The sequence below is a fragment of the Rhinolophus sinicus genome, linkage group LG06 (assembly GCF_036562045.2).
Source record: "Rhinolophus sinicus isolate RSC01 linkage group LG06, ASM3656204v1, whole genome shotgun sequence".
Lineage (NCBI taxonomy): Eukaryota > Metazoa > Chordata > Mammalia > Chiroptera > Rhinolophidae > Rhinolophus > Rhinolophus sinicus.
Window position 1 is genome coordinate 132,271,583 of NC_133756.1, and position 26,999 is coordinate 132,298,581.

General features: G+C 40.2%; 1 protein-coding gene across 5 annotated transcripts in view; it reads right to left on the bottom strand.

The window, feature by feature from the left end:
* Window positions 1-26,999, bottom strand: part of TPH1 (tryptophan hydroxylase 1) — a 41,187-nt gene that overhangs the window by 9,135 nt on the left and 5,053 nt on the right. Inside the window, exons 1-7 of one of the 5 annotated variants that reach the window (XM_074336099.1) lie at window positions 13,806-20,760; window positions 13,295-13,372; window positions 6,869-7,005; window positions 5,013-5,196; window positions 2,976-3,076; window positions 1,736-1,803; window positions 1,388-1,584 (exon numbers count right to left, since the gene is read on the bottom strand). In XM_074336099.1, coding sequence (XP_074192200.1) covers window positions 1,388-1,584; window positions 1,736-1,803; window positions 2,976-3,076; window positions 5,013-5,196; window positions 6,869-6,985 — 667 coding nt within the window. In that variant the 5' untranslated portion in view covers window positions 6,986-7,005; window positions 13,295-13,372; window positions 13,806-20,760. Of the gene's footprint in view, window positions 1-1,387; window positions 1,585-1,735; window positions 1,804-2,975; window positions 3,077-5,012; window positions 5,197-6,868; window positions 7,006-13,294; window positions 13,373-13,805; window positions 20,761-20,794; window positions 25,366-26,999 lie in introns of those variants that run through there. The other 4 variants (XM_019714977.2, XM_074336100.1, XM_074336101.1 and 1 more) reach the window with 4 other exon arrangements.

Consider the following 26,999-nt stretch of genomic DNA (forward strand, 5'->3'; position numbering starts at 1 on the left):
CACCAAGTAACGCTTTGAAAGAAGACATGAAAACTAAAATTTATCCTATGTGTACTCTGGGGAAGTAATAATTATTAAGCACTTACCATGGCCAGGCAATGGGTTATACCTTTTACATATCACATCTCCCTTCATGTTCACAGTATGAGTTATTCTCCTCGTTGTGACAACTATAAAACCGAGGCTTAGAGACTCAATAATGTGCCCGAGGCCACACAGTAGATGATAAAGGTAGGATGAGAACTGCCCTCATAGGTGTGGGTCTCCTATACTACACCTCACTGTCTCCCTCAAGAGTTTAGAATATCCCCACTGATATTCTAAACAACAGTTAACAAGATCTATTAACTTAGATCAGAACCATTTTTGAATCTATGCCATTTTTAGCCAGTACTTCCTCTTCTAAAGTAGTTTATTTTACCTAAACCAGAAGGTGCTCTTCCACCCCCCAACAGGCAAGACTGCATACCCACTGTGAAAGCAGCCGCACTGAGCCGCAGTGGCTCAGGGAAGCTCTCTAAGCTCCAATCTTGCCCTTCATTTCAAACCTTCACACTCTGGGATTCCAGTTCCACCCAGTTGCTTTGTACTTGGATTCTCCCATTTTGATGGGGAGACTTCATGGTCCAGTAGAACTTTCCACATTGATGGAAATGTTCTGTATCTAGGCTACCAAGTAGGATAGCCACTAGTCACACGTGCTCTTGAATATATGAAATGCGGCTAGTGAGGCTGGGGAACTAACATTTTGATTGACATTAATTTTAATTGTTTAAACAACCACATGTATCTAGAGGCCACCATACTTGACAGTGTAAGTAGCCCTGTCAAACCTATGTTTTGTTTGAACTGTCTTCTAATTTTGGTTTCTCCCTTTGATAGCTCCCTTAAAATATACCTCTACCACATCTCTCACAAGAGGGTGTGAAACTTTTGCGTGAGCACCTCCATGGATGATGAACTAACCACCTTGTGAGCCTGTTCCATTTCCATTTCAAGCCCAAAGCTTGCAGTTTCTACCCAACAGTCCTTTACTTTAGGCTCACATACGAGTAGTAATCCCTCTATTAGATAAGATGACCTTCAAATATTTAAACAAAGTTATACTGTCCCTTAAATCTCCAGGTTAAACACCCTAAGAGTACTTCAAATTTTATTCAAATGATACCTTTTCCCATCCCCTTACAATTTTGCTCATTTTCTTCCACGCTTTCTCCAGGTTCTGACTGCCCCTCTTCAAACGCGGTGCCTAATACAGGATCCAATACTCCAGGGCAGAGTACAGGAAAATTCTGACCTCCCATATAAATGGACTTTATTCCTCTATTAAAAATTCTGTCATGATCAAAACAGAGTTCCACATCCCAAAACATTAACTAGTTATTACCTTTTAAAAAGTTTGAAACATCTTCCAACTGTGGAATATTATCTTCCCGATATCCACAATACTTAGAAAGCAAAGGTAAATTTTTGAGATACTCTCTGCAGGCGTGGGTTGGGTAAAGTTTGTTGAGCTCCCGGAACACAGTTCCCCAGGTCTTAATTTCCTCTTCAGTGAATTCAACCTTAGGAATGGGGTCTCCACTAGTGAAATAAAAGGAAGAAGTTACTTTGAATTTGCATTCAATAAACAGTAGCACTTATCTTATTCTCTATTTACTAAATGAGTATAATTTACTCCATTATTTATTTTATTATTTTTAAGTTATATAAGGTATATTTATAACGCACTTACTATTTGTAGTTCATAGCCAAGTCTGCAAAATATTTCCGTCTTTTACGATACACGTTGTCTTTGAAGCCCTGATAATTAAAGAAAAGTTTTTAAGTATTCATACACAAATGTACTTGACAAATGATATTGAGAAAACATCTTTATTATTACCCAAGGTATTATATTAAAGGGCTCCATAATTGTTATTTTGTTTAGAAACTTATAATCATTTTGAAAGTCAGTGTTATAGGACAGCTTTATACTATAGTGGCTACAAAGATAAAAGATACTATGGATATAAGCATACAAAAATACAATAGTAGCTACAAAAATAAAATCATTTGAAGAATCATAAAGGCACCACCCTAGTTAAACACAGGCTCTTTTCCAAAAGTGAGATTTTTTTTTCCTTAATCACTTGACTGATCTTTTCAGCTAGACGTATTTGCTCTCATATACATATCATAAAGCAATTTGTTCATGCCACTTAGCACACTTTTCACATTTTAATCTCATATGTGTTTATTTATCTACGTGTGCTTTATCCTTTTCAACTAGACTGTAAGCTTCCTGAGGGCAGGTAGAGCAATTTATAAATTAGTCAAGAGATATTATAGAGTAAATGGATGGGTTGGCTGGGAGCTGTCTAAGGCAATGTAAGGTCACCATCACAGAGCTAATAAGTGGTAGAAGCGAGGTTAAAGTCTGGGTCTATGCGACTTTACAATTGCACTCGTTTCTCTCCTCCCCTCCCAGAATCCTAGAGCTCCATAAGCAACCTTAATGCTCTGGATTTATTAATTCTCCAATTGCATGCCTGTATTGCATCCCGCATAATTTCCCAAGGAAACAACTTCCTAGTTCATCAACTGCCTAATAAACCAATTATGCTGCGCAGAGTGGGTGATAATGTTTTCTCCATCCTGTCTTTACTCTCCTCTCCAATAACCCATGTCCATTTTAATAAAAACTGACTGCAGATACTGTCTTGATTTTAGTATAAGTCTTGGAGTAAATAGCTCATACTAGTAGGAATGCCAGGCATCTGGCAGATGCTTTGGAGCCAATAAAGTTAGATGCTCTTCAGGAAGATAGTCTCAATCCCACCAACAGGGAGGTCTCTAAATTTCCTGAAATCCAAATTACAACAAGATCCTATTTAATCTAGAATAGCACTTTCTCCAAAAAAGAAAAAAAAATGCCCTTTATATTTAGTTTGCTTTAAATTATTTTCAGGAAAATATTTAATAAAAATATTTACAGGATGGTCAGCATCCAGCTCAGAGCCATACATCAGAACTCTGTTGGCACAGTGGTCCAGGTCAGAAATCTTCTTTGGAAACCAAGGAATAGTTTCCATACCTGCAAAATATAAAAACCACTAACAGTTGAAGAGACGATCTTAAATAAGGCAATAAGTAAGAAGAAATTAAGAAAGTCATAAATGCATTTCGATGAGATTTTTAACTTTAGTTTGTACATTGAGGCAAAATTCATAAAACTGCTCTATTTCTAATATGTAAATTTTAATCACAATTTTTGATGACCCTTAAAAAATTTTATGAGACTTGATTTCCTAAGTATTGGAGAAATGCTATACTTTGCTAATAGACCAAAAGTTCAAAAAAAATTTTTAAGCTACATAATTACCTACCCTAAAAAGAAAAGGCAGAATAGGGATGTACAACTTCACCGACCAAGGTGCAAATTTAATAAAAACTTTGAATGTTTATTTTTATTGATGAAAAGAATCTTAGAGATCATTTAGGTCTCTGCCACTTTGATCCTCTCACCATCATACAGTCCCTCATAAGACTCTGGGTTTTTGCATATGCCGTTCTTCTGCATGAAATACCTATCCCACTCTGACTTCCTGCTCCACCGCAATCTTCTGTTTTCCTGAGAATATCTTTCTCCTCCCTCAAGGCCCAAATCAAACAAGCCTTCCCTGACTGTGTAGGTGGAAGTAGTTCTCTGTCCTCAGGGTTCCTGTGACACTATGTTTCTCATTTTCTAAAAGCTTTTACTGTTTCACTATAATGTATCTGTGTATGTCAGTCTTACAGGAAAGAATGGGAATGACTCTAAGGTAGGGACTATATATTTGTGTATTTCTGTTTCTTAGTAGAAATATCTGACACAAGTTGTGTTCCCTAGATATCAATTGAACCATTAGCCTCTGTAACACTTTTCATTTCTATAAAATGAAATGAAGAGGTAACCAAAGTCCAGAAAGATAATTTATCCAAGGTCATCCCTCACTAATGGAAGAGAGAGGACTAAACTCAATCCTTACTTCAGTCTAATGCTCTTTCTAACATACCCAGAAGTGATATTCAAGAGATTTTACAACAAATACAACAGGGGACCAATCACATCATTTAAAATGGACACAAGCAGAGTCCTAGGCTCCCGCTCTGCCAGATGTTAACCCTGCAGCAATGTGTGGTGGGCATGGAACTCCCAGGGAAGGATCTGGAACACACGGGCTTTAGGCATGGTGGGGAGCACTCGAGGAACTCAGGGAAGCAGCTATCTGCCAGCCAGAAATGGAAGCATATCAATAGTTTAGTAACTTACATAGCCATATAAATACATAACAGATGAATGTCAGCCCTGATCACACCCAAATAGTGTGCTATAATCCGAAGGGATATTTTAAATTTAGCATCATCTATACAACGTGACTGAATTATCCATTTCTCTTTTGCTCCAAATAAACCACAGGGTTTTTTCACAACAGAAGATCTTAGCCTATATCTTTGCTATCTGATTTTCACTTTGTTATCTGAAATCTTAGATGGCTTTACTGCTTCTTCATTTGCTTTTGGAGGAAGTGGGGACAGGAAGGAATGTTGTACATAGTGTATTTCACGTCTTCGTGGTCAGCCACTGTGAATATTCTCAACTAATTCAAACACTCACTTACTATGTACTAGATTCTAAGCCCTGTGAGAGTTGCTAAGTGCTCAGGGATTGTGAACAGAAGGTTTGTGAAACCAAGAAATGCTTGATGGTTTGGAAATGGAGACAACCTAATCGATTTCTAACTCTTCTGAATACTTTGGCATTCTCGAGGCTTCCTTTTCGCTTCTCTCACACTTGATAAAGTGTTGCCTTATAATTTTTCTTGAGAATTTTGAGCAATTACATTTTGTGTAATTTTGCTTCACTACCAGACTGTAAGCAATCTGAAGACACTGTTTTATTTTTACTGTCATCCTTTAAGATAAATATAAGACTGGACACACATTATGTACTTTATCTTTTGAGTAGTATTTTCACATTTCACACTTACCATCTTCCTTCATGGTAAAATTATCCGGTGGATTCACAGAGAGAACATTAGTATGAGACTTCAACAAATGAAAAATATCATTCAATTGTTCTCTGTTGATATCACAGTCAACAAAAAACTCAAATTCTGAGTTTCTTCTCTTTGATTTTCGGGACTCGATATGTAACAGGTTCACATGTTTCTCCTGTGTGAAGCAGAGGGTGAAGATTACACAGGACTGCCATAAATGGTAATAGTCTCTGAGTAGATAAATTTTGCTACCACTAAAAATCAATTTCACACTTGTCATACTAGCCAAAGGGAGAAAAGGCTGTTTTTAGTGCTGCCAACAGCAAAATAATTCCTCCTAAATCTTAGGTACTATTCCAAAAATTTTGAAAAATTCATCACACCCTCCAGAAACTAAGATAACACCTACCAGAAGTCTCTGATATTGCCAGAAATGATTGGTCTTCAAGTCAAAATACCAAGTCTCCTAGATCAAAAGAACCTTTGAAAATTCTCATCAATAAAAAGCTTAGTTTTCAAAAAGTGATAATGTTAGTCCTTTAGAAAGAAAAGTTTCCTTTGCAAAAATGCATTTAATAAAATTAAATGAACAGCTTGAGCAGAGTATTTAACACCTAAAATCTCTTACGCTACAAGCTTAGTGACCAGCTAAACCAGATTGCTTCTTCTGATCTCTCCATGCCAGCCTAAGCTGTGGGTACCTCATGTGTAAACCTGTGGGAAGAGGGTATCTTCTCTTACCAATTTGGGCAGCTGAGGAAAACATTAGCATCATCACGAAACATAAGAACCAGTCACCCAACAGTGTTTCATCAAAAAGATGAGGTTAGAGGAAATGGTATCCAGTGCCAACCAGTTCAATCTAAATTGCCTTAGTGAACACCGACGTAGCCCAGTAAAGGCAGTGAAGCATACAAAGAAGGGTAAGACACACGAGGGGTTTATAATCTAGTTGTCTAACACATGAAAGACTAAGAGAAAACACAAGTAGGTGGTGTTCAGGTGCTTAAGACGGTCGGCGAAGGGAAAGAGCATCATGGATTAGAGACAGCAGACGTTTCCACGGAGCAGGTAGGAACTGAAATGAGTCTAGGTTAGGTCCCCTCATTCAATACTATCATAGCACCTGGTACTTCTCTTTCAGGTCACTTTGCACACGTGTAATTATTTACTTGCTATCATTATTTGTTTAGTGTCTGTACTGCCCACGAGCTTATACACACCGCGAGGGCATGGGCTGTGGCCACTTTGTTCTGGTTCACATCCTGACACATAGTAAATACTCAATAATTTTTCACGTACTGCCTCCCTAACCCCTATCTCCTGAAGATAGCTTTAGGAAAGTGGAATTCCTGGGTAAAAAGATGTGAACATTTTAAGGCTCATAAATACATATCACCAGATTGTTTCCCTACACATGATACCAATTTACCCTCACATCAAAGGTGTATTAAAGTGTCAAATGCATTGAAGTGCTGACGATAGGAAACAGTATAATTTTAAAATATTTGTTATTTTGCTATAGAAAAATATCATTAACTATATCAATCATATCATTAAATAATGTTGTTAAAATTTTAATATTCTCTTTAATTAAAATTTGCTTCTCTGAAATCTATGCCGTGAACCTTTCTTTCCCCATTTCTTTATTAGCTATTTGTTGCTCCTCTTCTGTAGAACGTTTGTAGCCCTTGCCCATTTGTGACAATTGGGCAATATTTTAAAAATTTAAGTGCTAAAAAATGTCTGTAATCTATCTTTGAAAAATTTCCAATTATCTATATTTTAAATATAATTTTAGAGACTTGTTTTAGTAGAGTTTATGCAGAAATATGGAGAGTGCTTACCTGGAAGATTTTCAGTGCTTTTATAAGTCCTCCAACTTCATTCTTTAAGGAAAAAATGAGCGTTGCCCTCCCCCTTTCTAAGGAATGCTCTTTGTTTTCCTTATTGTCTTCAATCATGATGAATTTGGTGTACTTCTCTAAAAATAAAGTATGAAAATAAGGAAAGGTCTAAAAAAGAAGTTATGCAACATGGACAATATTTGATAATGTTTGAAACTAAGACAATATTGTATAACACTAAACAAGCTTTAGTTTCCTCACCTGTAGACAGGGAGGTGCAGATCTGCTTTGCAAGGCTGCAGTGAAACCAAATTAAGATACAGCATTGCCTACATAGCGCCCAGAATGTCCCAGGATACTATACCTGTTAGTGGTCACCTTTTTTGTTAACTTCTAATGCAACCCTTCTTTTGTGGTACGACTCAAGCCCACTGGCTTCTTGCTGTCTTCCTGACTATCATGGCCAGAACTGGGAGCTCTTCCTCTACGAAAGCCTACCTCCTCTCCCCCAACAATTTCAGCACTTTATTACACTGGGTCTTGAATGTCTTTCCCAAATGTTTTATTCATGTGTATCTTCTAAAAAGGCAGCAGGCTCCTTCAGTACAGGGACAAGGCTTTCTACTTCTTTTGTACATTCACAAGCCTAGGCAGCTCTGGACACGTGGATTAGAAGAATAACTACTAGCTGAGAGAATTCTAGTTCCATACAAGTATCTCCTTGGCGCTCTGCCTGTGGAAAACCCTAGGCCATGGGCCCTGAAGCTTTTTCAATATTGGCCTACAAGTGCTATATTATTATAAATCCAACTGTGCATGTGTGTGTGTGTGTTGGGGGAGGTGAGGCTATTGTGAAAGACAGAAATAGGGCACAATTGGTGATATTCAATTGAGAAACACATACTTGAGAAATAAGATTTGGAGTATTAAATGGTAACAGCATACTGAGGATTTAGTCTTATTAGTTTCCTTTTGGTAATTAATTCTTCCTAATTGCCTTTCATATTGTAGTTTTAGTGGAATTAACCTTTAACAACTCAACTTAATATAACTGAGTCCACTGTCTTTCACCTGCTCTCACTCACTGATCCAAGCAAGGCTGTGTGTGGCATGACCAGAGCGCAAGTATAGTGGTGATGCCGTGGACTGAAGCCAGATACACCGCGTGCCAATCCCCCAGCTCAAACTTCACTTACTCACGGGAGCCTTCCCTGACCTCCCCAAGTCAACTCCCCTTAGCGCTGATTGTCAATCACTGCACCATGTGCCTATCATTTGTCACAACAGTCACTGGGGCAGTTGTAGTTCTGTTTCGGTGAGTGTTTGGTTACGTGTGTCTCATCAACTGGACTGTGAGCTCTGGAGGAGCAGAGATCATGTATGCTTTTACTCACCATTGTATCTGCAGCACCTCACACAGTCCCTGCACATATTAGGCAACAGAGAGATGTCATCAAATGAATAACGGAATGAAACATTGATTAGAGACATGGTCCCCACTCTCAGGGAACATAAAGTCTGGTAGAGAGAGAATGACAATGCAGAGGACAAGCATTGTCACAGAGAACACAGATGGCGTAGTGATGGCAGTGACTAGAGTCTTGTGGTACATGTGTGGAGATGTTTCAGTGAAGAAGATGTGTTTGAATTGGATCTTAAAAAAAGGTGGGGAAGCAGCACATGAGGAGGTAAAAGACAAAAGATGAGGAGGTGACCAACCAATACAGAGCAGTGAGAAATCATGTAGGCAACGCAAGTGGGGCCAGATCCTGTGTGCAGGGAATGCAGGGGAGTTTGATCTTCTAGGACCATCCAAATATCCTTCTAAGGAACATGGCTCATCTGATTGAGGGCTAAATGAGAAAAGGAAGGATGAGGTAGTTTTCTATTAAGCTAAAATCCTGGCTTTGAAATGCTTTTCTATAGGATGATGCAAAATGAGGAGCTTTATACATTTTTGTCTTTCTGTCCAGAGAGCTCTTGTGAGTTTTCTCTTTCCTTTTTCTTCACTACTGTGTAACATTTTAGGGCTCCTTATAAGGTGGAGCCCAATAGACCCATCTGGCTTGATAGAGGATATAAAGTACCAAATATGGCTCAGTAACTTTCAACTGTATTGTCATAAACAATAGTCTGATACTAAACTTGCTAATGGAATACAATTTTCTGTTTCAGAATAGTTTGTATGATACCTTTGCAATTTAGTTTAACAAATATTTATCAGGCACATACTGAGTTGAAGGACTTCTACATGTAAGTTAAGAAAGTATGGAGATAAGAAAGAAATTCCCCACTCTATGATGGCAAGATTCCATCCACTCTTAGCAACCCAAGAGGTAGGTAAGGGAACTGACATTTGTCAAATGTCTATAAATATCATGCATTAATCTTACCCCATCTACTTCTCATAAAATCTTGGTGGGAGGGGATAGGAATTACACCCATTTTATAAATGAGAAAACTGAAGCTTAGAGAAACTAACCTGCCCATGGTCACATAACTAGAGAATGTGAGAACACATATTTAAAACTGTGTCCTTGAAAATGTGAATGTTAACATATGGATCTGATTTCACCGGATTACCCTAAACATTTTCAGAAACACAGAAGGCAGAACAAAATTCATGGCATCTAGTTGAAAGCTGTCTTCTTGGAAAATGAACTAGATACCTACTTTGACATCTTCTCAACCTCCTGTTTACACTGCAAAACAGTGTAAGGAAATATCTGGAATGTGAAGTCAGACATATCTAATCACTGATCTGATGTTTATCAGTATGATCTTGGGCATGCTACTTAAGCTTTCTAATACAGCAAAGTTAATTGTCAATTTATTTTCTACAACTGAAACAAGCTCTATGTTAATGCTTTACCATACGACCCAGCAATCCCTCACCTGGGTATATACCAAAAAAAGCTGAAAACATTAATTCGTAGAGATATATGTGCTCCGATGTTCACTGCAGCTTTATTTATGGCAGCCAAAACATGGAAACAACCAAAGTGTCCTTCGATAGATGACTGGATAAATGAGATGCGGTATACATACACAATGGAATACTACTCTGCCATAAGAAAAGATGAAATAGTGCCATTTGTGACAAAATGGATGGATCTTGAGATTATTACGTGAGGAGAAATAAGTCACACAGAAAAAGTCGAGAACCATATAATTTCAGTGATATGTGGCATAAAACTAAAAGTAACAAAGGAATAAGACAAACAAATAAAGAAACAAAAACTCACAGACACAGACAATAGTTTAGTGGTTACCAGAGGGCATGAGGAGGGGACTGGTAGATGAGGGCAAACGGGGTCAAATATATGGTGATGGAAGGAGAACTGACGCTGGGTGGTGAACATACAATGTGATATATAGATGATATATTACAGAATTGTACACTTGAAACCTATATAATTTTACTAACCATTGTCACCCCAATAAATTTTAATTTAAAAAAAAGTGACCAGTTAAACTTAAAATAATGTAGATTTTTTTCTGTGACTCAAATGATCACTAATGGTAAAATAAATGAAATTCCAACTCAAGCACATTCATGTATATAAAGTACCACTGCCAGTGTTAGGGCAGTGAAGGTTAGAAAACAAAGACAATCTGCCTCCAAGGAATTCACAGACTTATGTATGAGGGCAGGGGGAGGAGAAAAGACAGACTTTCCAATAAGTACAAATAAGAAGGGAATGGAACCCTGAGATCCCAGCTGTGCTATCTGAAGAGCATACCCAAGGCCCTAACTTCCCCAGCCCATGACCAATATCTCATGAGAGCCTAAAGGTGATTGGAGACGGCTTCTGGCCCATCCATAAGTCTCTAATCAGAAAGGATTTATAGATGAGAAGCAAGGGATCCAAAAAGAGATTTTCAGCTTCCACAGAATTAACCATTTCTTAATGTAAACTTAAGTATACACAGGAAATTCTGAATTGGTGCTTGGGAGCTAAAAATTCAGGCATGGTCTCAAATATACATTCTCAAAGTGCTTTCAGAGATGTGAAAACCTTGGGAAACATTTTTTATCTGTCTAACTATCACTCAAAGATCATGGACTTTTTTTCACACAGAGTATGGGTGGCTTTGTCCTACAGTATGCAGATGCAAATAATAAAAGAGATGTAAAATAATATAGCAAATTGCTAGCAACAAATCTATCTACAAATCCATCTAGGTAAGCTATAATTTCTATGTGCATCAATTTCCTTATTTGCAAAATTGAAGGAGGGATAATTAGCACCAATCTCATGGTTATAAAAAGGATTAAATATATAAAATATATAAAACCCTTAGAACAGTTGCTGACCTGCACTAAGTAATTAATACTAGCTCTAATATTACAAAGTGTAAATCCCAAATTTCCCAGTCCTCAAAAAAAGAGAAAATGTTAAATGTGATGATATTGACATTTTAAACTCCTCAGAGGAGGCTAAGAATTTTTCTTGCCCTGGGAATTAAGCATTTTATAAGATGGTTATAAACCTATTTCTTATAGCAGCAAGCACATGGAAACGTTGTTTTATGATATAAAATGTAAATATTCTTTTGTCTTAAGGTGATTTTCAGTTTCATTGGTTGATTTATTATGAAACTCCTAAAAAATATTAAGTTGCAAATCTCAAGTGAATAATTTAGCAGCTATTTTGCAAACAAACAGATAAAGACCCCAAAGTACAATTACTGAGTCAGCCAATATTTACTGAGTCCCCATTTTCCCTGATATCGTCACTATGGCAGGCTGAAGGAAGGGGATTCTGCAAATATAACCTACTTCCTGGTCCACCACTATTTTTATAATGTAAGTGAACTTTAACAACTGGGAGCTAGGATCAAAGAACAGTAAAGAAAAGTGACAAGAGTTTCAGATCTCCTGATAGTTCATCCTTCAACAATCTCTCAGAGCTTAGAATGCAACTCTTCACATAAAACTATATACAGAATTCCTTTCACATTTCAAAACTGGCCCTTAAGCTCCCCTGGCAGGAGCCCTTGTAAGAAGGTACTAACACTCATGGCTGGTCTAAGCCCATCCCTTTGCAGTTCATGATTCTGTCTTCCCCTGGTTCTGGAATGAATCTGGTTTTGCCACCAACATCTCCCTAGTGGGTGGGGGCAGAGGCGGGTGAAGGATACGTTAATTGAGTGTTTATGACATTCGAGGCCTTTTACATTGAGATTTGGAAACATTCCTCTCTCTCTTGTTCAAGGCAATATAAAAATAAAATTCTCAAAGGTAAATTCTGCTGAAAAACTATAAGAAAAGAATTATCACCCCTGCCCCAATACTAACTCCAAAATAAGCTTATAGAGCTTTGAGCTTTAATAAAATGTGGCTATAACTTTACCTGGATGACAGAGCTTATGAGGCATCAGTTCTTTCTTCCTTTATTCAACTACTCCCAAGGCCCCTTTGAGAATCTCAACATTTTCCCTTCTCACTTTTTATCTTTCCCCCTTCAATCTGCCCACCCCTCCTACTCCTTCAGGGGCAAAACCCACAGTACTAGCCTGGTAAGATAAAAGGCTATAAAGTGTCCAATGGGTCACACCTGTTTGAATACATGTCTCATCAAGAAGTATATATTGTCTTCTTAAAGCATCACTCTAATAGGTCAATGCCAATGGTATTTCCTTTTTCCTGAGAAAGGCAGGGCTAGCTGTTCTCCTATTGTATTTCCTGGCCTGCCTAAGGATGCACTGGTGTGCAGGATATGCCACTGGAAATAAGGAAGACACACCAAGAAGGAGGACAAAAGATCTTGGTAGAGGAGGGGTCAAGGTGTATACATTGACTAACTCATTTCTCCCCTTAATCAGTACCAAGTGTAATTTAAATTTATCTGATCTACGAAAAACAAAGCACTACCAAATTAAAGTATTTTTTAAAAATGAATGCTGTTTGAAAACAGAACTAAAAGCTGTGGGAGGACTGGTGTGGAAGGAGAGACTTCTCCAGAGAATCTTGATTTTCTTCTCTAAATGGGGGAGGGGGGAGGAAGTCATGAGGGTGAAAGTGAAAATGGAATCCAAAAAAAACACTGCCCATGAAAAACATTATTCAAGGAAATAAAGGCACTGGTAAAGAAAATGGAAATAGAAGATCCTAACTTGAAGATAATCTAATCTAATAATTACACATGTACAAATGAACTCCCATGGTAAGATTCATAAACCACAGATGATAGCTTTACAGAAATATTTATAGCTACTTTAAGCTGTGTTCACATTTACTTTTAAACAAAATAAGTGAATTCCATCCTTCTTTGAGAATAAATTGACAGGCACAATCTTTTACTGGGTCAGAAAGTTCAACTCTAGTCTTTTTGTCCCCCAAGTCAACTACATTAGAGCATCAATGAGGAGTTAATGTGAAACCTCAGAAAATCAAATGGTCAGAGGCAAAGTTAAGCTTACCTGGACCGTTGACTGGATCTGAACAACCAGGCCCTATGCCTCCCTGTCAGTTGTAACCTTGCAATCAAGTTCTTCGTCCTGTGTTGGGGTGGAGGTGAAGAGGGTAGGTGTGAGGCTGAGAGGCTTTGCATCTGAGACTCCCTTTTCTTTGGGGGTGTCTAAGGGAGGGTTCCCTTTATGGGAGGAGGATATAAAAAAAGAGAGGTTGCTGTTTGACAGAGAGGAAGGGAAGGAAGAAGAATGGTATGTTTCTGCTAACATACAGGAGTCACACAGACTTGGGTTGGACTCTGAACCTCAGTTTTCTCATCTGTAAAATGCAAGAGATATATCTACTCGACAGGGTGTTTTGTTAAGGTGAAATCAGATGAGTGTAAAGATGAGTGTTTCTAGCGCAAAGAAGGTGGTCAAAAATAGTGCTTTTTCTCCCCAAAGCGGGTAAGAGGAAAGAATGAGTGACTACAAGGGTACAACTCCGACTTCCCAGACCCAGCTCCCCATGGGCATTTACCTCCCGGGAGCGTAATACTGCCTCCACCGCACGCCGGCCCAGCGCCCCCAAATCCGCGAAGGTGGTCCCTGGTTCCCGCGAGGAGCCACCTTACTCACCTCCAGCGCCGCGAGCGGTGAACTGGATCAACCCGCGCGGGGTATCGCCGCCCGCCTTTTATAGTAGCGGGCGTCGGGGCGGGCCAATGGGCGCCCGAGGCAGCCGGGCAGTGGCCAATGAGAAGGGGGTTCGCCTGCCGGGTGGGGGAGCCTGGGCCGGGGCTGACCTCCGCTGGGTGCTGATGGTCCGCGCCCGGCGGCGCCGAGATTCACATCACAGGCGTTAGCCTTTACGTGTTTCTGACTGGTGTTTTAATTAAACTGTTCAGCCAACCTTAACGACAGAAGTCTGACTAATATTCAGAGTTGGCAATTCCCTCCAAACCGAGATACCATCTATTTATCAGCATAATGACCTCTAATAGGCTTGTATTGCTTCTCCCGGTTGGCGACTAAAACAGCAATCCCCCGTCCCCACCTTTATCTCTGCGTTTCTAGGCTATTTGCTAGTCCAGCTCTGCTTCATCATCCTCTTGGTGCCTTCCCCTTTTCCTTGAGGTAGAACATTTGTTGAACTTTTTAGAAGGTAAGTGCTTAGTACCCTTCCAATTAAAGAAAGTTTTGAAGCTGCAAGCAGGTGAGCACGCTACATTAGCAGAAAATCATATGGCATGCTATATGAACAACATGGCCCAGAAGCCAAAAATTTGGACTAGGTTATCTATTGACTGAATGCGCAATCCATCAGGTCCTGTCCCAAAGAACTATATATGTAACACATTATATTGGAGGGCATTTTTCCTTCAGTTTTTAAAAGCAAGTTTATTGATGTATAACTTATAGTAAAATTCACCCTTTTGAGATGTACAGTTCTGTGAGTTTTGACAAACATATACCGTTTGTAAGGACCTTTGTGATTACTTTGTGCCTACCAGATAAGTGAAGATAATCCCATCTCAAAATTCTTAATCACATTCGTAAAGCCCCTTTTGCCATGTAAGATAACGTATTCACAGGTTCGAGAGATTAGGACACGGACATCTTTGTACCAACTCAGCAGTTTTCAGTGGTCCCCAGGTGGGAAATGGCCTTTCTTCTTATCATCTGCGGAATCTATGGCAAAGGAATTTTCTGACCCTGAGATGTGGCTTTTGAGGTATTAAAAGCGTTGGCTCCATGGATGGTAAAGAAGGACACCTCACTGAACTCCCAGGGCTTCAGCAAAACATCTGAGAGGGGACACACCCCAATCTCATTTTTCACTTCTTCAGGTGGCCTGGTAGTACCTTTGGATTGGTTCTCCTGATCGCCTTTGCCAGCTTCTCCTTTTCCCTCCAGACATTCAGGGTTCCTCTAAGCAAGGATCTAGGCCCTCCTCTCTTCTAGTCTGTACCCTTTTCCTCATCAATGGCCTCCTCTCTCGTGTCTTTGAGTACCCTTAATACGCAAACAATCCAAAATGTATATCTCAAGCCCAAATCTCCCTTCTGAACTCCAGACCTTTTATATCCAATAACTTATTCTTTATCTCCATGACACATTGGCATGTTAACATATCCAAAAGTGAACTTGGGACGATAACAAGTGTTGGTGGGGATGTGGAGGAATTTGAACCCTTGTACGTTGCTGGTGGGAATGGAAAATGGAAAACAATTTGGCAGTTCCTCAAAAAGTTTAACAAAAAATTAACAGGTCCCAGCAATTCCACTCCTGGGTATATACCCCAAAGGGCTGAAAGCAGGTACTCAAACAAATCCTTACACACAGATGTTCACAGCAGTAATGACCATAATAGCTGAAAGGTGGAAATAATCCAAATGTCCATCTATGGATAAATGGGTCAACAAGCTGGTATATACATGCAAGGAAATACTATTTAGCCATAAAGAAAAGAATGAAGAACTAAAACAAGCTACAACGTGGATGAACCTGGAAAACATTATGCAAAATGAAAGCCAGATATGAAGGTCACATATTGCGTGATTCCATTTATATGAAATATCCAGAATAGGTGAATCCATAGGAATAGAATACAGTGTGGTGGTTGCTAAGGGTAGGGTGGTAATGGGAGTGGGGGTGAATGGAATGAGGAGCAACTGCTTAGTGAGCACAGGGTTTTATTTTGGGATGGTAGAAATCTTTTTGAACTAGACAGAGTACTGGTTGTGAATGTACTAAATGTTCACTTTAAAAGGGTTAATTTTGTTACGTGCATTTTATTTACCTCAATAAAAAAAGCTTGATCTCCCTGCCTTCCAAGTCTTTCTTCCTTCCTGCTTTTGCTTCTGTCTCATCTCCTTTATCCCACAAATTAGAAAATTTGGTCTCTTCTACCTCCGGCATATACTTGAATTCACCGCCTCCTGCCCATGTGTTCTGCCATTACACTAGTCCCATCCACCATCATCTCATCTCTGAAATACTGCGATGATCTCCTCACTGGTTTTCTTTTTTCCACTCCAGCCCCTCTTCCTAGCCATTCTCATTTTAAAAATACGCCCAGAACTACTGTATTGTCTACACAACAATTTTTGCCATAAAATTGCATACACGATCATGTCACTACTCAGATGATAACCATAAAATAGCCTCCCAATATTCACAGGATGAAGTTCAAAATCCTCTCCAGGAGCTGTAAAGGCCCCATGTCTGGCCACTACGCACCTCTCTGGCACGTATTCTCCTCCCCTTCCTCACTGCATTCTGCCCACTGCCGTGTTCTCGTCCTCTAATGGAAGCCCCTTCCCACGCGCTTAGTTAGACCTGAGCATCTTCCCATCATACATTGCAATTCTGCCTCTTCACCTGGTTGACTTTCCCCATCCTTTATGGTTCTCACTTAAAAGGGTCACATCCTTCCATGATGTGAAACTATCCTCCAATCTAAATTAGGTGCTCCACTTGCCCCTTTCTCACACCCTGCCCTTTTACTTTACTTGTAATGACTGTTATTATACAGTTATTTGTGTGACTCTCCGTTTACTTATATTTCCCACAGGGGAAGAATTATGTCTGGTTTTTATCCTCTACTTTTTTTCTGTTAACTCTCCATTGGCTATCCCAGTGCAGGGCACATAGTAGTTTCTCAATACATATTTGTTCAAGGAATGACAATGGAATGAGAGAACCTGTGTTCCAATATGTTTGTGTAGTTGCATTCAGTCTAGTGTTTCTCTGGAACTGACCCCAGATATGGAATCCTGCCAGACTGCCTTCCGAGTAATTATACCAACTTACATTCCTAGTCTCAAGAATATAAAACAATCCTCATCCTGATCAACAGTGGATGCTATTAATCTTAATTTTTTATAACCTGAATAGCCAAAATAAGTCACTTGTAATTAGCACCTTTCTAATTATTAGCAGAGCCAAGCATCTTTTCAGACATTTGTTCACATGTGAATTTCTTACGTCACTGCTCATTTCTCAATCAGGTTATTTTTTCTTGGTAAGTAGCTCTCTATATTATGGATATTAACTCTGTCTGTTACTGATGTATTGCTGTCATCTAAGCCTTTCATTTGTTTTCAATATAATTATTTGAGATGTCTTGTACTGTACAACTTTTTTGTTTTACAGTCAGACCAATCTTTTATGCTGGAATTTAAAGGGGCCCCCAAATGATATCCTTCTCCCTTCTCCCAGTTCCAAGGTGGGCAGGTAGAGATTAGTTGTGATGGTGGGTGTGGAGGGCAAGGAATGAGAGTGGAAGCAGGGCGATTGGCTGAAAGGCTCTGGAAGAAGTCCAGCTGAGATACGATGGTGGATATGGGTAGAGCGAGTACATGAGAATGGAGGACCAACTGAGCACACGCTTTGGAGATGGAGTCAACAGGACCGGTGGATGGCAGGGGAGGGATGGGCAGGTAAGGGAAATAGTTTCAAGGATGATTCCTTGGCAATTGAGTATATGATGGTTCCATTTACTAAGATGTAGCTGGGGAAGGGAGAGCAGGTTTGGCAAGGAGAAGATTAAGTCGTGTCTTGCACTTGTTAGGTTTGACATGCATCTTAGCTATCCAAATGAAGGTGCAAGTAGGCATGAAGAAAGCGGAATCCAAAATTCAGAAAGAGATCACAGGCAGAGATATACATTTAGAAGTCACGGGTATAATGATCATATATAAAAATCACAGGACTAGATGAAATTTCCTAGGGAGAAAATGTATCAAGAGACAAGAAAGAGGCCCTGTACTGGGCCCCTGGTCATGCCAAGATTCAGAGGTTAAGATGAGGAGGCAGAAAAGGAGACTGAAGGAGTGGCCACCAACGTGGGAGAAAACTCAGGTGACTGTGACACCCGGCAACAGAGACCGTGTTGTAAGAAGGAAGGAAGGGTCAGTTGCCTCCAGCGCTACTCCCAAGTTGAGGACAGAAGTGTAACCACTACATTCAGTCACAGAGAGTCACTGGCATCCTTGACAAGAGCAATGTCAGTGATGTGGAGCAGAGGGAATCCCGTTTATGTGAGCAGAGGTGAGCTTCGGCCACAGACAATACATCAATCTAGGTGTGGAGGGCGCAACTCGCAGCGACCCACGTGGGGATGGAACCCGGCAACCTTGTTGTTAAGAGCACCGCGCTCTAACCAACTGAGATAACTGGCCGCCCCACTCACAATTATTTTTAAAAAGTTGTAGTCCTAAGATGTTACACATCTAAGATGGTAAAAGATGGTAAATTTTTAGAGTTATTAAACAATATATGAAATGTGGGTGTATATTGTATGGAAAGTGCAGTAAGACTCGAGCAAAGTGTAGCCTGGCTACGCAGTGCGCACGCCTCAGGAAGAATCATTCTCTACAGTTATTCTAGGCTTATCTATGGGGATTTTGTTTTAATACCATGTTATATACAAACTGAAGGTCTAAAATACTTATTTTCTAATTGCCTTGTGCCTGGGGACTTAGGTAAGAGGAAGAACTGTATTGGATATCACAAAGTGATTTATACATACGATTAAGGAAAAAAATCCGTTTGGGGGGGGTGGGGAATCCTTTCAAGAAAAAACTTAGGCCCAAAGGAAAAGTTGTACTTATTATTCTTCAGCAGTGTGATGTTTGCGTGTGCATGTGGCAAACTGGGGAGTTTTTTTTCCTAATAACAAACTCTCAAATTTATCTAGTGTTGTACATTTTACAAAGTTTTCATTTATGCTATTCATTTTGGTCCTTAAAGTAACCCAGACTCAGAATGGTTCAGTGACTTGTCCGACGCTTGTAAATGGCATAAAAAGAACTTGAAACCAGATGTTCTCTCTCCCAGCTCTGTGCTGTTTTACTCATCATGCCACATTTCCACTTCTAAGAGGAAACTTGGTTTGAACTCCCGTGAATGAATGAATATGTGTGTAGTTCAATTTTCATCATTAATTGAAGGGGATCTCTGAAACAAGCTACAACCATCCTCCAGAAACCACAATCGCAGTAGGAATGCTCCCTAGGCTTACCTGTCAGTGGCACTGTGATTATTTGCTTCCTTGTCTCTCTCCTTTACCATAAGCCCCTTGAGGGCGAGAACTGTGCCTTTCATCTCCCTGGCCCAGACTCTAGCCTGTTATAGAGAAGGTACTCAATAATCATTCAGTACGTTTGCTGAGAAGGAATGAATGAATACAAAATGAGCAAGTCTGTGTGAGAGAAACGAAAGCTATAATAAAACAAAATGCTCTCTGTAATCCTTAATCAGAAAGATCAAAGCTCCATTTATGTATCTACGCATAAGTATTAAACAGAGACTGTTTTTTACAAGACCTCAGATGTTAGAGGCCATATGGGATTCTATCCCATGTTCAAATGGAAAGTAATTGGATGAGACAAAGGGATGAAGGAGAGAGATCAGGCCAGGACGTAATCTCTTGAGTCCTCATGATCCAAATCTACTAAATCTCTTTGCAAAAAGCACAGTAATCTTAGCACCATGATGCCTTTAGTGAGCTCTTCTGTCTGAAAACCGCCCCCACCCCTGAAGGCGTTGCAGGAAGAGCTGTGTACAAGTCTGTTTACACACAGCTTTACGCCAGTTTCATTCCAAATCTGCTCCAATTCTCAATTACACTTTTAAAAGTGACAACTGGAAATCCTGCTTATCACTTGAACATCTTTGCTTCAACACATTACTCCAAGAAACGTTGGCTCAGGGTCATTTCAAACACAGTAAGTGAAGGAGCCCAATTCGTATCAGCCACGACAAAGCCTTCTATTTGCTGTGCATTATAACTCACCTAAAGTCACACAGTAAGGGACAGAGGGGGACCAGAATCCAAAGCTTCACTTATTCCAGGGAATTTTTCACCTCAACGTACCATGATATTTCAAAAAATTCAGGGCCAAGGAACTTAAAGGACTTCTTTCTTTTTTAGTTTTCTTCAGGTTTTTAGCCTTCTTTGCCTTTGGATTCTAAAGCATATGGAAACCTCCGAGTCCATTATTAAGAGATAATTCTGAAAGTACCCAATGCCACCTGGAAGAGCCAACACATTCTAAGTCCGGGGAACACGATTTACATAAAAGACTGCAAATGGTGCTCCTGGGAGCTGTTTAGTGCAGCATTCCTGCTCCAGTTAACGAAGCAAACAGTGCACGAAAATGCCACTATGAAAATACGGAGTTCTGAATCACTAGGAAGTGCTGGCTATTCAGATTTTGAGGATGAGGGAGACTCTGACAGCCTGAGAAACAACTGTGCTGGGGGAAACAGGCCCTGGTGCTTGGGCACACTCAGTTTCCCCCAGTGTCTGCGGTCTTAGTGTTTGTTCTGCACTGTTTAAAGAGGTATTATCGCCCTTCTCATTCAACGCAACTAGTCATTTCTGCTACAAGTCAAACAGCATTTGTTAAGGCTGCAGAAAGCAAAGCCAGGACCATTTGTCTAATTAATGATCTCTGAAGCTTTTATGAAAGGGTATCACTGAGTCTACATCACGGAAAATGAGCAACCTTGATGACTAACCTCCTTTCTCCTTTGTTATCTCCAACTGAACTCAAGGTAGGGTGGCTGAGCTTTCACAGCAATCAGGACAATTCTCCAAGAATCTAAATGTGACCATCTGGAAGAGTCAAAAGAAGAAAATACACCATCCGGAGACACAACGAATGCCCTTCCTGGAGTTCCGAATGGACAGAAAGGAGAGCTTGTCCTTCTGACCTTTGGGAAGATCCTCTCTACATGCCATTAGCATCCCGAATCCCACCCCAGAAGAGGTTAGTCGGGAGGATCTTTTCTTAGATGCCGATATTAGAAGACTTTATAGGCTCCACTGTGGCAGAAATTAATCAAAAAGCCCCAATCTTTCCCTACAGAGAGAAGGAGTCAAGCCCTTAATCTGCCTTTGGTCATCACAGGGGCCCTGGCTTATGCATTACGTAACTTCTTCCTCAGAGCACAACAGTCACTGATAATCAGATGTGTAAATAGCCTGGATGTGACCTGCTAAGTAGGTGTCTGATACATGGAAAGGGCCAAGAGGACTCACAACAAAGCATGGCCAGGAAAAGGAAGCCAAAAACAGCCTTTGTACCCCACAGGTGATATGGGGAAACACAGTTCACATGGCCACTTAGTAAGTTCACAGCCACTTCAAAACACCCCCGAGAGCTTCTAAGCGGCTCCTGCTTAGTGAGCTGCCCCACTCTTTCCTCTTTAGGCTGTGTTCGTGCTCACCCCATTGAAAGTCAGGCAGACACATTTCCAGGTATGCACCTGGCCAAAGGCAGAGAGGAAGTTCCACATGCGGCCATCTTGCCAACTGGCCCACATGCGCCGCAGAAATGGTTCTTGTTTGCCTCCGTAATAAAACCACTGAATAAATTTTGTACAGCTTTAAATCAGCCTCATAAGCATCACCAGGCAACTCTTCCAGGAAAGGTAGGGAGGATGGTGAGGTACAGAGCTCCTGGACACCCCAGAGGACCAGTGTGCCTCTTGTAAAGGCCTTGCACAGGAAATGCTACAAAGTTATAAACTTAATGCTGACCATGAAATCCAATCAATATAATGCAAAACCCAATAAAACTACCACTTGTAGGAACCAATTCTCCAGTCTAAAGTGGAGCTCCTTCTGAAAGCATTGCAAAAATCGCTCAAGGTTATGGGCTGAAAAAAGAGGGATAAGACCACAAAAGGGGGCATGTAGTTGCTTGTAATGGTTTAGCTTCCATGTGGTGGTAGCTGTAAGAGGACTGTTCATCTTTTAGCCAAATTACACTTTCTGAAAAGCTCACGCTGGCTAAGGATCCCACTGATCGAACTAAGACGACTTTAAGGATAGAGAAGGTCTGGTTTTGTGGCACCTGAATCTTATTCAATTTGGGGACCCTGTTCAAGGAAAAATACAAAATTCCAAATTCAAAAGTGCTAGGTACTTCCAGTGGGCCCAAGCAAGTGAGAGTCCTTTCAACCAGTGGTTCCCAAACTTTGCTGTATATTAGAACCACTTGGGGAGCTTTGAAAATCCTGATGCCCAATTTGTACCCCACACCAATTAACTTAGAAAGTCTGGGGATGAGAGCCGGGCATCCGTAGTTTTAAAAGGTTCTTAGGTGATTCCTATGTGCATAAAAGTTGGGGAACCTTTGCTTTAAGCTTTACTAGCTTCAAGTAAGTCTGTTTCTAGAGAGGGAGCATAGTTTTCATTCATTTAACTACCATTTGTGGAACAATTGTCATTATCCCCAGCACTTAGCACTGTGCCTGACATGTAGCTGGCAACCAGGAAATGCTTTTTGTATAAATGAACACTAGTTAGGTAGTCTCTCATTTCACATTGGTGACAGGTTGGAAACTAAATTTGGAATTCTCCAGTTTATCTTTTCCTTTAGATGTATCAGCTTTTACAGCAATACTCTGGGTTTACCCCAGGATAAAGATGCTTCATGGCTCCACCTACCATTATGTGGTCCCTATGGGATCTGGATACTAAAGCAGTCGGTCGGCAAGCACCCTGAAATGTAGTGAAATATCTTTTTCATCTATTGTCCTCCTTTGTTTTCTTGGAAATGAATCTATGTGGAAGAATACTGAGTATACCTGACTAGAAATTCCAAAAGGCTATAAGGATTCCAACTTATCTAAAAATTTGGCAACTCCCATCTTCGAAAACTCTTTCCCCACGTTACAGGGTCTCAACATTCAACTCACACCGTTACTCAGATATGGAAAAAGGTAGCTAACAGCTTCATTTTGCTGCCATAACAAATCTGATTTCTCTGGAGTCCCCATCTGTTAGTAGCAAGAAAATTAATAAACCAAAGGTGCAATTCAGTTTAAATATACTCTGGTCCAATAATTTAAATAGACTCTTCAAGAATTGCCCAGTCTTTTAAGTTGAAAATATAAGGCTTGGTGCCTTGAGTAACTTCCTCCTAAGATGGTGTTTGGGTATACAGAGGAGGGGTACAGCTATGAGACTTCATGGTGGATGTGAACAGGATTATGTTCTTTCCAGCTCTGACCTCGTAGTTTCCAGAGTGCTGCCACATTCAGAATTGTGTCTTTCAGCTCGGGTCAGGCTCCGCCATGGTCCGAGTGAATAGGCCTCATCTCAGCTCCCACAAGCAGCAAACCCTTGAGTATCTTGCATATGCATCGTTCCTCCAGCCTCCTGCACCAGGGCCTTGCCTCCCCTCTACTGTGGCATCACCATGCCCTGCTACAGCCGGCCTGTCTGCACGTGAACTAGCTCTCAATTCAGCACTGATATTGCATGGGAAATTCAGACCACTTGGGAAAGATAGAGCTCAGAGGCTACCTCTGCAGGTGACAAATGGCCAAGCCCTAGGTTGGAATGGGAGCAGCCTGAGGGGTAATTTCCTTGTGAGGTCACAGAAGAAAAGAGGGGGCAAGCATTTATCTGCTGTCCTTAACTGTCATGGAGGGTGGGCAATAGTGGATGGGTGCCTACGGTTGGGCCTGTATATAAACTGCAGGAGATACCCACCTCCAAAAGGACCTATGTGTCTCTTACAGCTGTGTCAGTCTCAAGAGAGCCCCAAATCTCCAACTAGCATGTAACTTGGAGGAGTGAAAGTACATCACTTCAGAGGAAGGGACATGGACCTGGACTTTCAGCAACTGATGGAATGAACAGCTACTAACTAGCTCCTGTTTTCCTCCCGTCTTGAATTGTCACCTTCTTAATCCCACTAACCGAGCACAGAGCTTAACACATAGCAAGTTCAATAAATTACAACATACTGTGACATGAATGAATGATAAGAAATATTGGTCTACAATTCAGTTTCTCTCTTCCTGGTTCAACAAAGCACTTACTGATATTGGAAGTTTATCTCTGAATGAAGATATGACAAGAGACTCCTATCTTATTAACATCCCAATTTTCTCAGAGGACCAAATCCTCTGCCCACTGAACCTCTCCAAGGCTCAAGAGCAACGTTATTAGTGTGTAGGGTGAAAGAATTGGTCAAGAGTGATGGTAGGGGCTTAAAAAAATTGAGCTCAAATTTCAGAGCCAGACAAGAAAGAATAGATTTTAACTAAAGGTAAGTATTTCCCAAATTCCAGGATATGGCAAAAAAACTCCTGGCAGCTACTCTGCAGCGGTAGACATGAAAATCTCTAGGCCAATCAGTCTGATGTCAATCACATCAGCTATAAAACCCCTTTCTGCTTCCTCTGCACTTATCTCCAGGCCCAGATGCCCATGGCCTCACAGGACAACACTCCACGTGTATACTGGGGTCCACGGCCCCGTGTTTCTGTTATGTTTGGAATATCTGGGCAGCAGAGTTGTACCCCTCTCCCCGTGCCTGCCTCCTCCCCCACACCATCCAATTGCTTTCTTTATATCCAGAATTGCAAAAGAAAATAAACATCTTGGCTCCCACTGCCAAAAAACACTTGAATCTCTTTTTCATCACTTCTCCAGATGAGAGTCTTGGAGGGGAGACAAAGAAAAACATTTTTTTTCTTTTTCAATTAATTTCCATTTCTTTCAAGTCTGAGTAAACGCTGGGCACAGAGCAACCAGGATGATGTGATTATGGAAACTATTAATCTCTCCATCAAACGAGAGCCAACTCATGGTTACGGCGCGTTTGGCACGTTCCTCCAAAGGGCTTCTGCAGCATGATCCTTCGGGTTCCCTTTGGGTCCTTAAGTGCTCAGGGTACAACCTGTGGCAACTTCTAAAAGACAGAATCATCCTTGAGTGCTTCATGAGTTGTTCTGGAAAACTGTGTTTTCCTACAACTGCTCTAAAGAAAACAGCCAACCCACATTAAAACATGTACAAATAAACTGAAAGAGACAAATCGAAGATTTTTCAGATCTCTCATAGCCCATCCGAAAATGTAAAATTTAAAGACCATTCGGATATCATTTGATGTGGGCAACAAGCAAACGGGTGCATGTACAGCAAGAAGTCTCCAATTGCTTTTAAATATTGAATACGATAGTCATAAAAATTGAAATAACTTCTAGAACTTATTTAGGACAAACAGGACAGCTGCATATTTGTCCAAACATAAAACAAGCATAAAAAGAAATTAGAGAATTCAGTTTAGGGACTTTATTTCCAGGGTCCACAACATCAGTTGTTTTTTTTCCTACCAGTGGTGGACAGACTTCTCCGTGATGGGGAAGTTAAATGACACTAAGTTTCCTCTACAAGTGCTTGCTGACTGACCAACTGACTGCTTGTTTCTGGGCACAGGTAGGAGAAGTCCAACACCAGTTCCATTTTGAAGAAAGCACACTCATGGATTGACAAATGCCACCTGCCTCCCAAATACAGTCCCAAAGGAAGAGTGAATTTCCAGAGATGTCAAATGCCTCAAATAGTATGAGGTCAACCAACAGGCACCATTCAAAACAAAACTACATACTCCTACATTGATTGAATGACTTATAATAAATGACTTATAATAAACCACGTATATGCATCTGCTTGAATTGTGGACCATGATAAATATACATTCCCACCCACACTGCTTTCAACATCCATTTCTTCCTGGAAGCAAACCCATGCTTCAGGAAGGCAAACTTGTCCAGAATACAGAAAGCCTCTTCATCCTTTCTTCCCACAATCCTATTTTTGGAGTCTATGTATACACAAAGGGCCTGACTAATGGGAAAGCATCAGTTCTATGAAGGACTGTTCCACCAAAACGTTTCAATTTCTAGTGTAATCACATAAACCCTGAATGGTAAGGGGGAAACCCGTAAAAGCCAATTATAAACAGATCCCATGATGTCAAAGAGAAAACAGCTGGAGAGAGAGTTTAATAAGCAGTCTTTTTTTATTACAATAGGGTTGGCGTCACTATTTATCACTTCCAACACTAAAACACAAAGCTATGTGCTACACTGTGGACCAGGATGAAAAGGATATGTAGACTTTGCTGAGCATTTTAATATCCTCTTATTGACAATAGATAGAAGATCTGAATGAGGATTGGGAACAGGAAATGATTTTAGTGATTTCATTACAGTAATAGAGAAGAGCATTTGCAGTGACAGGGATTGACAGATGGTCCGGTAAGGCTTCACTTCTAAACAGCCTGCCGGTCAACAAGCCCAATATTGATACAAGCTCAGCTCAGTATGTAATTAACAAGGTGCCCTAGTGAGCAGAAAAGTCTTTATAAATGTATGCTGTAGCCTTAGCAGTGGAACATAGAAAGCTGGCATTTAAAAGTTAATTTAAAACCATTTCACAAAGAATAGCATTTAGGGGTAGCAAGAGCTATACAGTAAGACTACAGCTAAAGAGCCCTGATGTTCTAGGAAAAATCATATTTGCAAGGAAGTATCGAATATGGTATATCTTCCCTTAATTTATCTCTAGTGAAAAATAAGCATGGCTGTAGAATTTTCAGGTTTTTGAGACTTTTCAGATCTCCTTCAAGAAAACCTAAAATGCTTTTTAATATGTTTTGAAATCATGACGTGTGATACCTCCAGCTTTGTTATTTTTGCTCAAGATTGCTTTGGCTATTTGGAGTGTTTCATGGTTCCATATGAATTTCAGGAATGTTTTTTTCTATTTTTGTAAAAAATGCCATTGGGATTTTGATAAGGATTGTATTGACTCTATAGATTAATTTGGGGAGTATTGTTCTTTACATATTAATTCTTCCAATTCGTGGTAATGAGATATCTTTCCATTTCTTTGTGTCTGCCTTAATTTCTTTCATCA